The 14,950-nt window shown below is 51.2% G+C and overlaps 1 protein-coding gene across 1 annotated transcript; it reads left to right on the forward strand.

The window, feature by feature from the left end:
* Positions 1-2,768: 2,768 nt before the first annotated feature.
* SQSTM1 (sequestosome 1) lies at positions 2,769-14,907 on the forward strand. Its single transcript, XM_060008243.1, has 8 exons — positions 2,769-3,018; positions 5,086-5,181; positions 6,034-6,263; positions 6,359-6,500; positions 7,298-7,378; positions 12,381-12,595; positions 12,858-13,053; positions 14,059-14,907. The coding sequence occupies exons 1-8, from the start codon at positions 2,814-2,816 to the stop codon at positions 14,214-14,216; spliced, it is 1,323 nt and encodes a 440-aa protein (XP_059864226.1). The 5' UTR covers positions 2,769-2,813; the 3' UTR covers positions 14,217-14,907.
* The last annotated feature ends 43 nt before the right edge of the window (positions 14,908-14,950 follow it).

Here is a 14,950-nt window from a genome sequence, read left to right on the forward strand (position 1 = left end):
TGTCCCCCACCCCCCAGACAGAGAGTGAGTAAGGAAACCTGGTATGTGTTTTTGCTACCCCCTGCTGCAGCAGGCGTCCCAAGAAAGGCTTGCCTGAATTTCTTGTCTGGCCTCTAGTCAATTTCTGTTGATTGGGGAAGGCCCAGAACCCTGGTGGGTATCAGGATTATTTTTGGAAGGGAGAACTGAGGAGGTGGTTACAACACACCAGAGAGCAATAAAAGCAGAAGGCTTTCCAGGCACCCCTGCTCCTCTCATCTTCCAGAACCTTTTGACTCAAGGTCTCTTCTGTGCTCCCCACTCTTTCACCTCAATCTTGGCTGTAGTCTCCTGCTTGACACCCCCCCAGCTGACACCCCCAAAGGCAATCAAACAACAACTAACACACCTAGGGGGCACCACCAGGGAACGGTGACTCAGATTGTCCCACTCCAGTTCCATTTCAAAGGTGAGGAAACTGAGAGGCTGGTCATTTGCCCAACAGTGGCAGGGCTGGTGGATAGTGGGTCTCCTGATTCAGGCACCAAGCTTTCCCATTGGCGGAGTATGCATGCTATGTCCTGGAGGGTAGGGAGGGGTGTCAGTGGGCAGGGAGCTCCCTGCAGCCCTGGGAGGGTAAGGAAATCAGATGTGGGTAGGAGGTCTTGGATCATAGGGACAGGGTCTGGTGGCCAGCTCCCTGCCACCCTGGCCTCTACTTGCTCTTTTGGCCCCTGCGTCCTGAAGAGACCCATGCAACAGCTCCTCATCTCGGCTGTCTGGCTGCCTGATGTCATTGAGATGGGTGTCAGCAAGGGAGCCGGGGATCCCCTGGTTATGACAGCTGGTCATGGGACGCTGACTCACTGCCGGCCAGACCACCTGACCACAAGCGCAGGCGGAGAGGGCCCTGCAAGGGAGTTCCCCAGCTGCAGCCTTGTTTACCTCTAGCAAGCCTTGGGGGAGGGCAGGAGGAGGGCAAGGCTCAGCAGTGGGGCATGCTGGGAAGGCCAGAACCTGGGCTCTCCAGGGGCAGGGGTCTCCCTGCTTCCCAGGGCCCCATTTCCTTCCAACCCCTTTCTCCCTGAGCTTTCCATCCCTCCCTGCAAACCCACCACGGTCCCAAACAGAGCCAAAAGGCAAGAAACCAAATGTGTTCCTAGGGTCGGCCTCCGTCTCAGCTGCCTGTTTAGACAGAGGCTGTGCCTGGAGTCCTTCCTGAAACCTGAGGCTCCCTAGAGCCACAGGGCTTTCCTTGTGCACACCCCACGCTCTCAGATGGGGATGATGTAGTTCTGGGGTCAGGAAGCTGGGCTCTTGGCCTGGCCTGCCCAGGGCTGAGTGGCTCCCAAGCTGCTGAGTCACACTGGGGCACCTGTGGGCCACTGCAGCCTCTGCCCAGTGGAGGCTGTTCCCTCTTTGTCCCCTGACCCTGTCTGTAGGGCAGCAGGCAGATAGGGTCACTTTCCCAGGCTTACAGCAGGGATGCAGAGAGAAGCCTGAGAGGGGACTGTCCTCTCTACAGGGCTGCTCTGGAGCTCTCTGCGAAGGACAAGCCACACCTGTGGACAGGTCCCTGCTGTGCTTCCACAACCAAGTCCCCCTTGCACCTGACTAACCAAATCCAACCTACTTTCCTGTGGTCTACAGGTTTCCCATCCCTTGAAGTTTTACCTGCTTCCACAAACCCTACCGTGAAAAAGCATGAATTTGACTCAGTAGGTTTGACTTTCTACTCACAGAACCGTATCTGGGAGGATTCATAGGGTGACATAACCTTCCTGCCTACCTTCTTCTAAGACACCCACCCGCAACAACTCTCTTCCCCCAGGCCATTTGAACAGGTCACTTTTGTCACATAAAGCCGGAGATGTCCAGCGCAGGAGGGAGGTAGGCAACAGAGGCCCAAAGCCTCTGTTTCTTGGTCCCTAGCTGGGGGCTGTTGAGCTAAGTACTGGGCTGCCCATGAGGCCAACATACCTGAGACCCCTCAGGCCCTTGGGCACCACCGGCTGACTAGTGGCTGTCCAGGCACCAATGGGGAGTCTCTTGGGCTGCAGTGAACACTTGGTGGCCACTGAGACTCCAGGAAGCCTTAGCAGGCCCTCCAGTCAGGTGGGGATGGGAAGATCCTGCGCCCTTCTGGCACCTCTCAACCCTACCCCCTATCAAACTGGGAGCTCCTCTGGTGCTCAGGCTTCAGTTGGGGGTCTGTCCCTCAACTCAGTAAGGGACAGTCATGGAGGATGCTGGGGATGGCGGAGTGGGCTGCCACCTGAAAAGCCAATGGCTTCGAATGGGGTCGGCTGCCAAGAGTGACAAGGTCAGGACAGCACCTCGGGAGCCAATTTGTTCTAGCTGGCGGTGCTCGCTGAGCGCCTAGGAACTTCCTGGCTTCCGGCCTCTGTTGTCCACCTCCCTCCTGCACTGGCCATCTCCGGGCGGCCTGGGCTCTGCTCTGCTGAGTCACGGTCAGGACCAGACCTGCGAGGGATCTGGGGCGGGACCCTGGCCGGTCCCTTTCCCTAGGTGCAGAGGCGAGCGCCAGACCGAGATGTCGGACTGCGGGGCCGGCCTCTTGCGGTCCCTGATGCATTAGGGGCAATGAGGAAAGGGGGCGGCAATGAGGGGGCCCAGCGGCGAGGAGGCTGTAGTGAGTCTGGGGCTCCAGCAGGGTGGCTCGCGCGCGACGGCCTGGCGACAAGAACTGGACCGGGCGCGCTCAGACCCCGCCCCCAGGAAGTGGGGAGGGCGGAGCTCCCAGAGTGCCCTACAAAAGCCGCACGCCTGAGCGGTTTCCCAACGGCTCCACTCCTGCTTCCCAACCGGCGGCGATGGCGTCGCTCACCGTGAAGGCCTACCTTCTGGGCAAGGAGGACGCAGCCCGCGAGATCCGCCGCTTCAGCTTCTGTTTTAGCGCGGAGCCCGAAGCGGAAGCTGAGTCCACAGCTGGCCCGCGGCCCTGCGAGCGGCTGTTGAGCCGGGTGGCCGCCCTGTTCCCCGTACTACGGCCCGGCGGCTTCCAGGCTCACTACCGCGGTGAGCGGCCGGGCGCCCTAAGGCAGCGGCGCGGGGTCGTGACGCAGTCCTGCCCTGCTGGCGGGGTGGCTGTCTCTTCTTTCTCGTCGGGCCTAGTGGCGTCTGCGGGGGTTTGCTCTGGCTGCTCGCTGGGTGGACGGCGGCCCGCGTGGGTCCCTAGTTAGGCTTCGGGTGCCATCCTGGTGACGAGGAGTGGTGACTACAGCCGGCCCTAGTAGGGTCAGGCGCTGCCAGGCTCTCCGGGCGGATCTCAGGCCTGGCGGCGTAAGAGACCTCCTCCCCCACCCCCACCCCCGCCCGCCATGATGTTGCAGATCTTGGCGAAGGCGCACCGGGGCGTCCTCACCGGCTCGCGAGCAGGCACAGGGTGGTCAGAGGGGCACTCGGGTTACAGTGACATCTTGTTGCTGCCGAGTCTGGGCCTGCTGGTGCCAGGGGGGGTTGTGATAAAAACCCGGAAGAGCCTGGGCCGGCAGACTAGGAGGAAGGGCTGGCTGGGGAGGAGGACTCAGCTATGCGGCCTGGCCCGCGAGTTCCGGGCCGGCGGCTGGGAGGGGAGATCGGGGACAGACCACAGAACGCCCAAGACCAGGCGGAGTCCAGACGTTATCCCATTGGCAGTGGATAGAGGGACCAGATGAAAACGTTCTTGAGAAGTGTTGGTGTAGGGACAGAGCCCAGGAGCCAGCTCAGTTTCTAGCTGCGCTGGCAAGACTGGTGGCTGCTGGGGGTGGGGTTGGGGGAGGTTGTTGTGACTGGGACGGAGGCGGGCCTGCCGGTAGGTGGGTCCGTGCTAGGACCTTCCTCAGGACTGCTGCCATCTTGCCAGGGCCCCAAATTTTAAAATTTATTTTCAGAGTAGATCGTTGTTTATTTATTTTTAAAACTTTTACTGGAATGTAGTTGCTTTACAATGTTGTGTTAGTTTCTGCTGTACAGCAAAGTAAACCAGGCATACATACACATATATCCCCTCTTTTTTGGATTTCTTCCACCTTTTTTTAAAATAACAGTTTTATTGAGCTACAGTTCACATACTATAGAATTCATCCATTTAAAGTGTACAGTTTTTGGCATATTTACAGATTTGTGCAGCCGTTATCACAGTCATCTTGGAACCTTTCCATCACCTTATAAAGAAACTCTGCACTTTAGCTATCCTCCCATCCCCCATCATCCCATACCCCCAGCCCTAAACTACCACTAATCTACTTGTTTATGGATTTCCCTATTCTGAACATTTCCTGTAAAAATATGTAGTCTATTGTAACTGGCTTCTTTTACTTAGCATAATGTTTTCAAGGTTCACCTATGTTGTAGTATGTATCAGTATTTCATTCCTTTTTGGGGCTGGGAAAGTTTCAATTTTATGAACACAGCACATTTTGTTGAGCTGTGTATTAGTTGATGGACATTTGGGTTGTTCCTACCTTTTGACACAGCCCCTGTTTTTATGGTAGATGTTGCATCGGGTGACCCATAGACCTGAACCAGCCTGCAGATGTATGGTGTGGTTTGTCTTGCATGGTGATCCTTTAAACCATTTGAGCCAACATCTAAAAACTAGAGACTACATATAAATACGTAATTTTAGCTTTGTTGGGGGAGGAAGCAGGCAGATGCATTCTACTTTACTCTCCTAAGACACAAGAGATCCAAGGCCTTTGGAGGTGCTGGACCCCTGACGAGCAGGTCACAGATGGGGATCTCCCACAGTTGATGGGGGGCTGGGTCTGGTTGGATGTGGATGGAGACAGCACCTTTCTGACGGGGCAGCTAGTGCAGAGGCAGAGTGGCAGGTGGCCAGGTGCTACCATTGCTGCGTCTGCACACACGTACTCTGCCTCTCATTTGCGCCCCGGGTCCAGGTTGGAGTACTTACTCTCCAGGCAGTGGCAGAGTGAATGGGCAGTTTGGCCTCAGCCCTACTTTCCCCTGGCTCAGACAAGTGGGCTTCAGTTTATAGCCCTGTAAGTGCCCCTTTTGCACTGGCCTCAGCCCTTTTCAGCAGCTTGTGTCCAACTGAGAAGCCCTGGGTGCTCACTTGCTGTCTTTTAAACAATCTAGATGAGGACGGGGACTTGGTTGCCTTTTCCAGTGACGAGGAACTGAAGATGGCGATGTCATATGTGAAGGATGACATCTTCCGTATTTACATTAAAGGTAAGGGGCAGCCTGAAGCCAGGTGTTCCTGCTGAGTACAACTGGCTTGAGGTTATGGAGACGTTCCCCTAAAGAAGGGGAGAGGAGACTGAAGGCTGTTTAAGACAGGGCCATAGTCATCGCTGTGCTTGGCCTGAAAAAGGAGTATATGCCCACCACAGGGGGTGAGGTCGGAGGGTCTCTGGGTTCACTTTAAAAAAATATATATATATATATAATAAATTTAAAAAAATAATTTATTTTTCATTTTGGTTGCATTGGGTCTTCGTTGCTGTGCGCAGGCTTTCTCTTGTTGCAGCGACAGGGGCTGCTCTTTGTTGCGGTGCGTTGGCTTCTCTTGTTGCAGAGCACTGGCTCTAGACATGCGGGCTTCAGTCGTTGTGGCTCGCGGGCTCTAGAGCGCAGGCTCAGTAGTTGTGGCACACGGGCTTAGTTGCTCCATGGCATGTGGGATCTTCCCGGACCAGGGCTTGAACCCGTGTCCCCTGCATTGGCAAGTGGATTCTTAACCACTGCGCCACCAGGGAAGTCCCTGGGTTCACTCTTGATTGTGCCCACGAGCTGAGGGTTTATTTTAGTGCGGGGCAAGGCCAAAGCCATGCAGACACAACTCTCTGTTGCTTTGCTCTTGCCAGGGTCACTCATCCCCAGGTCACAGGCGCAGGGATTGAGAACCTCCTAGCAGGCTCTGAGGTTGTGTTGTTGTTGTCACTTGAGTAAGTGAATTCGCCTGGATTCGGTGTCTGAAGGGTGGCATGAGGGACCTGCTGACTGTGATGGCCCCATAGTGCTGACAAGCAGGAGTCTTCCGTGGCTCACAAAGATTGTCATGGCTTTCTGCCCTGCCTGCAGAGAAGAAGGAGTGCCGGCGGGACCACCGACCCCCGTGTGCTCAGGAGGTGCCCCGAAACATGGTGCACCCCAACGTTATCTGTGATGGTTGCAACGGGCCAGTGGTGGGGACCCGCTACAAGTGCAGCGTCTGTCCTGACTACGATCTATGCTCTGTCTGCGAGGGGAAGGGCATGCACAGGGAGCACAGCAAGCTTGCCTTCCCCAGCCCCTTCGGGCGCCCTTCTGAGGTGAGTGGGGACTCCCTGTGGGCTCGGGGTGGGTGCAGGGTGGCAGGAGCCCCCTGACCTGGCACCACCCTGCCCCTCTGTCTACCCCTCCCCAGGGCTTCTCTCACAGCCGCTGGCTGCGGAAGCTGAAACACGGGCACTTTGGGTGGCCTGGCTGGGAGATGGGCCCACCGGGGAACTGGAGCCCACGTCCTCCTCGAGCGGGGGATGCCCACCCTGGCCCCGCTGCAGAATCAGGTGAGGCTTGTGTCTGCTGGCCTCTGAAGGGCGAGATGTGAGGGCTGGCAGAGCTGGAGGGCCTTCCCTGTGTCCTGAAATCCTGTGTGCCTATGGCTGGGCTGGGCACTTCATGGCCATTCCTGGCATTTAATCCTCACAAAACCCAGCAAAGTGTGGAGCATTATCTCCATTGTACAGGTGGGAAAACTGAGGCGCCTAAGTGCCCAAGGCCACTAATGCATCTGCCCTTGCCCACCTCCTCATGCTGCCCTCTGAGGTGGTCCTCACATATAGACGGGAGGCCCCCTCCAGCACCTGTATCTCTGCAGTGTACTCCCTTCTCTTTTATGCTAGCTGCCAGGAAAGTCAAATTTGCACGAGTCTTTTAAAACAGTCCCCAAGTCAAAAACTTACATATAGCTTGCATTCTGAACTTTTGGATTCTGGTTTTATTCTGATGTTATTAATCTTACTGTGTCCTTTGATTCACTTTATCTTTAGAGACAAAGATGGGGACGTTTGATTCGAGTAAATAATATTTTATATTGTATGTACTGAGCCCCCTGCGGAGTACCTAGGCACCAGGAACACAGATGAAGGGGGAGCAGAAGGGGAAGTGGTTTGAAGGACGAAGGGGCCCAGGAGGTGGCCTAGAGAGGGAGGGAGAGAGGGAAGCACTGGAGTGTAGGCTGCTGGGACAAGGCCCCGGGGGGAGGGCTCCTGGGATGAAGGTGACAGGACTGCAACAGGTATCAGTCATTGAGAGACATGCTTTGAATTAAGTGTATCTTTGTTTTTGTTTTTTAAAATCAAAGCTTCTGGTCCATCAGAGGATCCCAGTGTGAATTTCCTCAAGAATGTAGGGGAGAGTGTGGCAGCTGCCCTCAGCCCTCTGGGTAAGTGGTTGCCTTGTCCGTCCTTTGATATCAGCAGAGCATTTTGGTAACCAGTGTGTAGGTGGCTGTTTTGTGGCTTTCACTTGGGATACTGCAGAGGAGCGGCAGTTGATGTGTGCTTGAGACCAGTAAAGATTTGTTGCCACATATCAAACTTTGCCAAGTGCTGCACCACAGGCCACTTGAAGTTGCATTCCCTGACAGATTCTTGAGCTTTCCACATGGAGTGTGGAATCAGCCAACGTTGGTTGGAGTAATCCCACTAGGGAGGGTGACCAGGCTCAGTTGCAGGGCTGGCCTGTCATCTTCTGCCTGTTTGTCCTTTGGGAGAAGACCAGTCTGTATTTCTCCTAGTGTGAGTCTTGGGGTTTCTTCAAGGACTTGGGTGAGTAGTTAGTTGAGACGCCATATTGCCTTTCCTCCCTTTTTGCAACCCCCAACCTTTCCTGGCGCTTCCTGAGTGCTGGTCTTGTGCCGGTGCCGGAGAGAAAGGAGTAAGGGAGGAAGGCTCTCTGTGTGCTGCCAGGTTCCCAGTGCGCAGGCCCAGAGTAGGTGTCTGGGTGGATGAGCCTCCATAGTGTGCCCGGCCTGAGGCCAAAAGCTCCAAGAATTTAGAAAGCACTTGCTGTGTTTTGGCAGCAAGAATCAGTTGATGAAGGTGATTATGATGAATCCATGATCTTGGACTAGAAGAGAGCTCATCCTTGTGACTGCAGCGGCAGAAAGTGCCCACCTGGTCTGTCCAAAAGTTGTGTCCATGTCTGAAAGAATGCTGTAGGAGGGTGCCCAACCCCACCCGCCATCCACCTTGTGGCTCACAGAGCATGACTGCCATTGCTTCCAAACTGAGACCATTTCTGTTCACACTCATTGAAGTAGCTTTGAAGCAACAGTGACATCTTGGTATTGCTGCTACATGAAATAGCTCAATTCACACATGGTTTCTGTACTGGAGTTAAAGGTTCTTGAGAGAGTGAGGAAAAAGAATTGCTATATTTAATGCTTTCTAAGGAGGGTAACAGTGGAGTAGTGATGAAATAATTGGGAGATAGGTTATCCCTAAACCCTGCCACTCACTTAAGACATAAGTGAAAGACATAGTAGAATTTTAAGAAATTCCAACTAATGGGTTGCTACTTAGGGGCCATGGGAAGTTTTTCTCTGGAAGATAGTAAATGGACAGTGGTTCTGGCTGAGTATCAGAATCACCAACAAAGGGTTGGGTTTTTTTTTTTGGTTTTTTGGTATATAATTTGGTGTATGGAAACTATTAAAACTATTCTGAAGAACAAAGTTTTTCACTAAAAGAATGAATGAGATGACCTGGGAAGTCACAATACCAAGTCTAGGTTCAGGCAGGGGACTTTAAAAGAGTGCGGAGTCCCAGGTCCCTTGATTTGGTAAGTGGGTCTTGGGTAGGGCCTGGGGTCTGTGTGTTCTGAAGGCTTCCCAGGAGACTCTGCGTTATGCTTGCTCTCCATCCCGAGACCCATCTGAGCTTGTGAAGTGTTTCAGAACTTGACCTGGATTCCCCACTCAGGACACAAGTGCTCAGAGGTCTTTTGGGATAAGGATTAAGGCCTTTTCAGATCTTTCGAAGTGGATGGAGTTGGTTTCTACTAACTAGGGAGGAGCCTGGAACCCTACAATACAAGAAAAGTTTCAGTAAAATATGCTTTTGAGTAATTTCCATTGACAAGAGCCATTCGAGGAATGGGTTAAACTCTTGTTGGAGTTATGGGCATTTTCCTTTCTTATGAGGAACTAACAGGATGACTTAACTCTGCTAACTGCCCACAAGGGACCATTTGTTCCCAGAGCATGGGCCCAGAGGGGATGTAACCATTGACGCCTCCCAGAGGGCAATGTGTGCAGAGAGTCGGTGGCTTTAAAGTGCAAACCTGAGGCCTTTTTTTGGTAGGTGCTGTGAGAGCCAGCTGAGCAACACTGTGAGGCCCAGGGTGGAGGTCGCAGTCACCGACACCTAGGATGTAAAATAGCAGGGCCTTCCTCGTCATGGGGTCTTCCATAAATGCCCCCACACAGAGGCTTTGGGGACAGCATGGCAGAGACTGGTACAGTCTTGTAAGCCCTGAAGTCTCAGATTATCATTAAGTTGGCAAAACCCTAGTTCAAAAATCTCAATGATCCATTTACAGAAGCGTCACATCATTCACCCATTTAGAAAAGTGAGAAAGTATATGGGTATTCATTGTACTGTTCTTCCAGCTTTTCTGACTGCTTGAACCTTTTCCTAATGAAAAGCTGTGGGGGAAATGGAAGAAGAAGAACAATTTAAATTTTGCAGATGGGGCACCAGTAGCTAAGCCTGCTTTCATCTCTGCTTGCTCCTCAAACTCCACTAAAATAATAGTGAAGGGATTAAACAAAAAAATATAAAGCATCATAGATAAAGAACAAGAGAAAAAAGTAATAGAGGACAAGATAAAATGAAGTTATCAAACTTTGGAAGATGGGAAGTGGATGGAGGACAGTAACCAACAGAGTGGAGGCATCAGAAACCTATGCACCTGCATAGAGATGCCACTGAGAAGCAAGACTGGCTGTGCAGGGACCAGAGAAGGCCAGGGAACCAGGGGAGGGGTTGAAGACGCCTATTAAGGATCATGTAGAGACTTCAAAGTCCCAGTCAGCCAGATGCTGGCCCTTGCCAACCCTTGCAGGAGACCTGGTGTTTAATTTAATTGCTGGAGCACTTGACCCAGGGAAGCTTCAGAGGTGGGGACACTAGGGACACAGGGCAGGGTGAGGCACCAGCCTGAAACTGGGCATCATGAATGAGAGAGTCCAGCAGAAGCTGGGGAGTCCCTGCTCAGGAGAGGCTGAATGCACCAGAGGAGCATCTGACAGCTCTGCCACCTAGGATCCCATTACCTGGCTGGGCACCCTGTCAGCCTGCAGTTGGAAGATAATGACGGCCCTGGCCCCATGGAGAGTGCTTCCCATCATCTTTTCCTTAGTGCCTCGTTAGGATCAGACAGCTATGGATCACCAACAGTTTGGGGAAAACCTCCATGCACGGGAAAGAAGGAACTTGAGGAAGGACTTAATAGGGAAGAGAATGGTAACATCCTCAGTGAGATACAAAAAAGTTTGTATCCATGAAAAACAGGATACCATAAAAATGATAACATAAAGGAACAGAATAAGAATGCTCTTGGAAATTTAAAAAAAATAGAAAAAAGACAACTTCAAAAGAAGTCTCAGATTTTAAGATCATCTCAAGGAAATATTCTAGAAGCAAAACAAATGGAGGCAGAAGGAGAGAAAAGATGGGATAATTTGAGGATTAATCCTGGAGGTCCAATATAGGATGAAGGAATTCCAGAAAGAGAACAGAGTATACTGTAGGGAGGAAATGAACAAAGAATACAAGACAGTCTCTTGCCACTAAGGACATTAACCTCTGGATCGAAAGGGACGCCAAATGCCTTGGACAATGACTAAAAAAAGACCCCACACCAAAGGTTATTGTCAAGTGTCAGAACCCTTGGGATAGAGACTCTGGAAACTCTCCAGGTTGCTATAAAAGCTTGGGAATTCAAGGAGCACAGCAAGAGCTGGCAGACAAGTGACTTCAAAAGGCTCATCTAAAGTGGTTTTTCAACCTCGAATTCTGTACCCAACTAAAATGATCGTGTGGGAGCAGAACAAAGTTGTCAGGAATGCAAGGGTCTTAATCATCTTACCTGGGCTTGAACTCCCTTTCTCTGGCCAAAATGAAGAAATAAGCCCAGAATGAAGAAAGAGGTGCTTGAAAATGGTACCCAACACATGAAAGAGTGACAAGAGGAGTCGCCAGGATGGAAGGAAAGGTGTAGCTGTGCCTCTGGCCCCGAGAGTTGCCTGTCCAGGCTGGAGCTGGAAGCTCCATGCCCGCCAGGGGTGGTCTCCAGGGAAAAAAACAGAACGGATGTGGCATCTGATACACTTAACCTGTGTTGTAGAAAACACTATAGAGAAGCTGTGGGAGAATAAGGGGGAAGTTAGCAAGTGAAAAGGAGGACATCATTACTGCTACAGAAACAGACTGTAGAGTAAATAAGGCCAGTACTTGGCCCAGCAAACAACAGTATTTATGTAGTGGCACTAATGTAAACACTGAATGCTGTTTTTACCAAAACTTGAGTTTGTGAAAGGATAGGGGAAGGGGTGGTAAAGTGTTGATCTTCCAGAGTAAGAAATAAGCAGTAAACTTGAGCAGTCAAGAAAGAAAGAGCATTTGTGGGTTGACAGCTGTCTCTGGGGAGTGGGCCAGGCTGTGTGGCAGGGGGCAGGGAATCTTCTATAGAAGACTGTAGTCTTTTTTTAAAATTTTATTGAAGTGTAGTTGATTTACAATGTTGTGTTAATTTCTGCTGTATAGCAAAGTGACTCAGTAATACATATATATATTCTTTTTCATATTCTTTTCTATTATGGTTTATCACAGGATATTGAATATGGTTCCATGTGTTATACAGTAGGACCTTGTTGTTTATCCATTCTATAGTCTTTTAAAATTGTTTGACTTTAAGCTATGGGCATGCCCTTTGAGAAATTAAAAATAATTAAAAACATAGCCCTGGTGATTGTCCCCTCCTTTCCCCTCAGTGAGCATGTGCCCCAGAGTGTGAGAGACTGGAGGTAGACACGCCAGCCAGTGCTTGCAGCCTCATGGGCCTTGCACAGACCTTGCACGGGCTGTCTGCCTGCCTGCCTAAACAAAATCCGTGTGTTCAATGTGCATGTTTTTCACATCGCTAGGCCCCTGCACACAAGTGCGATGCTTTATGTGGTCCTCACCACTGTGGCACAGGTGGTACTGGCCACACGTGGTATTTGGCTCTCACCCTGTTCCAAGGGCCTGGCCCTGCCTGCTGTGCAGCCGCTGTCCTACATGGTTAGGGGAAAACGAGGTCTGTTTATGGACTTTCTGGCTCTGAAGCTCACCTGGGATGCTAGCTATTAATCAAGTTTTTGTTTTCTCCTTGGCTTCCAGGCATTGAAGTCGATATTGACGTGGAACATGGAGGAAAGAGAAGCCGCCTGACACCCACCTCCCCAGGCAGCTCCACCCCAGAGGAGAAGTGTAGCTCTCAGACAAGCAGCTGCTGTTCCAACCCCAGCAAGCCAGACGGGGACGTGGAAGGCATGGCACAGTCTCTGGTGGAGCAAGTGAACAAGATCGCCCTGGAGTCAGGGGGTCAGCCTGAGGCAAGCACCCTCCCACGCCATCCCCAGGTTGTGGCCACCCAGAGCTTATCCCAGCACCCCAGGCACAGCCCTTCCCTGGCACTCACACAGCCAGAGGGACCCATTTCCGTTGCAGAGTGTCGGTGGCATTTAAGTTGTTCTGTGAACCCTCCGCTAGAACTTTGTAAAGCAAAAGCCTCTTGCTAGTCCTCCATGCCCTGACTCTCCCAGGCTGTGGTCAGGTGGCCTGTTGTCCTTGTGCTCATGGGGGGTTTTGTTCCAGGAACAGATGGAGTCTGATAACTGTTCAGGAGGAGATGATGACTGGACTCATTTGTCTTCAAAAGAGGTGGACCCGTCTACAGGTGAACTCCAGTCTTTACAGATGCCTGAATCTGAAGGGCCAAGCTCTCTGGACCCTTCCCAGGAAGGACCCACAGGGCTGAAGGAAGCTGCATTGTACCCACATCTGCCACCAGGCAAGAGATTTCAAGTATTTTGTATTTCTGTCTTTTCTGTTCAGAGCATCCTATCACTTGCTTTTTGCAACACAGAAAGACATCATGTTCTGTACTGCATGGCTTGTCTGTTGACGTAAGAGAAAATTGGGAGTTGGTTTTGTCCTCTGTGTCTATACTGAGCCTTAGTAAGCTCAGCTTTCTAAAACTTAACATCCAGACCCAGAATTACGAAGGCAGATGTGATGTGGTGGCGGCGCTGGCTTTGGCACTACTAATAGTGGACTCGGGGTCCATCTTCACTGTTTCCTCATGGAAAGTGCTGACCTTGGAGCAGGGGTCCTAGCCAAGGCTCCGGTAGGAGCCAGGCAGGAAGCCACCGTGTAAAGTAGGTGGCGTGGAAGCAGCATGATCGGGTGGAGAGTGTGCCAGCCTGGAGAACTCACACTGAATAAAAGAGGCCACTCACACCCTGCTCTGGTTCATCACTGTCACATGGCAATGACTTTTAAAACAGTATTCAAGTGGAAATCCATTCTATGGGCCAAATTTAGCCCTTGGGCTACCAGTATTTATCTTCTCTGCCTTAAAGCAGGGAGTGGCAAACTATGCCCTATGTGCCAAGAATGATTTTTTCATTTTTATAATGGTTGGAAAAAAGTCAAGATGGGAAAATTAGATGAAATTTAAATTTGTGTTCATAAATGTAAGTTTTACTGGAACACAGCCATGATCATTTGTTTACATTTTGTTTGGCTGCTTTTATGCTTGTAACAGCAGAGTTGAGTAGTTGTGACAGGGACAAATAGCCTGCAAAGCAGCTTAAAATATTTATTCTCTGACCTTGTATAGAAAAAGATTGCCAGTTCCTGCCTTGGAGGGTCCCTGTGAGGGTTAAGACCTTGTAAAAGGGCCAGGCCCTGCAGGCCCTGGGTACTTGCTGGCTGGACAGGATGCTGCCACATAACAGGTCACATTTGGGGCCCAGTGACTCTTCCTTATGGCTGTCATTACTCTCTCTGGCAGAAGCTGACCCCCGGCTGATTGAGTCCCTCTCCCAGATGTTATCCATGGGGTTCTCTGATGAAGGCGGCTGGCTCACCAGGCTCCTACAGACCAAGGATTATGACATCGGGGCTGCCCTAGACACCATCCAGTATTCAAAACACCCACCGCCGTTGTGACAAAGTCTGCTCACCCATTCTGTGTCCCTTCTTCTCTCGTAGTTGTGTTAAGCTAGTATAGAACCCCAGTGCCTCTGTAAGGGCCAGTTTCTCTGCATTCTTCTTCCAGAATCTGGGGGGTGGGGACGCACAAAGCCATTTAGGGCAGTAGAACAAGTGACACGGGGTAATTCCAACCAGCTTCCTGTGGGCGCCTGCCTCCTTGCAGCCGGGGGTGCCCCCCTGGGGCAGAGTGAGAGACTCCTTGCTGGGGAGGACGCGGAGGCCACACTGCATCATATTCCCACTCTCTCCCTGCAGGATTACACCAGCAGTCCAGAATAGATCTTGCCTAATGGCCTTCTGCTTTTTTGCTTTTTTTAAAATGACTATAGTATACTGACGTGTAACTGATTTTCTGCTAGAAATCTGATATACTCTGAATTTGGCTAGAGTATAGCCAACATTCTGTTGGGGCGGATGAGGCTGTGCTGTAGTGATTACTAGAGGGTAGGACAGCTCAGGACTTTGGCTAAACATCTGGGAATAAAGAAGGGCTGACAGGGGAACTGATGTTCACTGAGTACTGCCTGTTTCACAACTACTGTAATTCTCTCATTTCCCAATGTGTCAACTGCTTTTAAAGTAAGAAAATCGCTTTGTAGCCATTCTATTTGTAAACAATCTTAATTAAATGGTATAAGCACTTTAATCAGAGATGGTGAGATGAGAGATGATCTGTTTGATAGTCATGT

This window comes from Delphinus delphis, chromosome 3, assembly GCF_949987515.2.
Source record: "Delphinus delphis chromosome 3, mDelDel1.2, whole genome shotgun sequence".
NCBI lineage: Eukaryota > Metazoa > Chordata > Mammalia > Artiodactyla > Delphinidae > Delphinus > Delphinus delphis.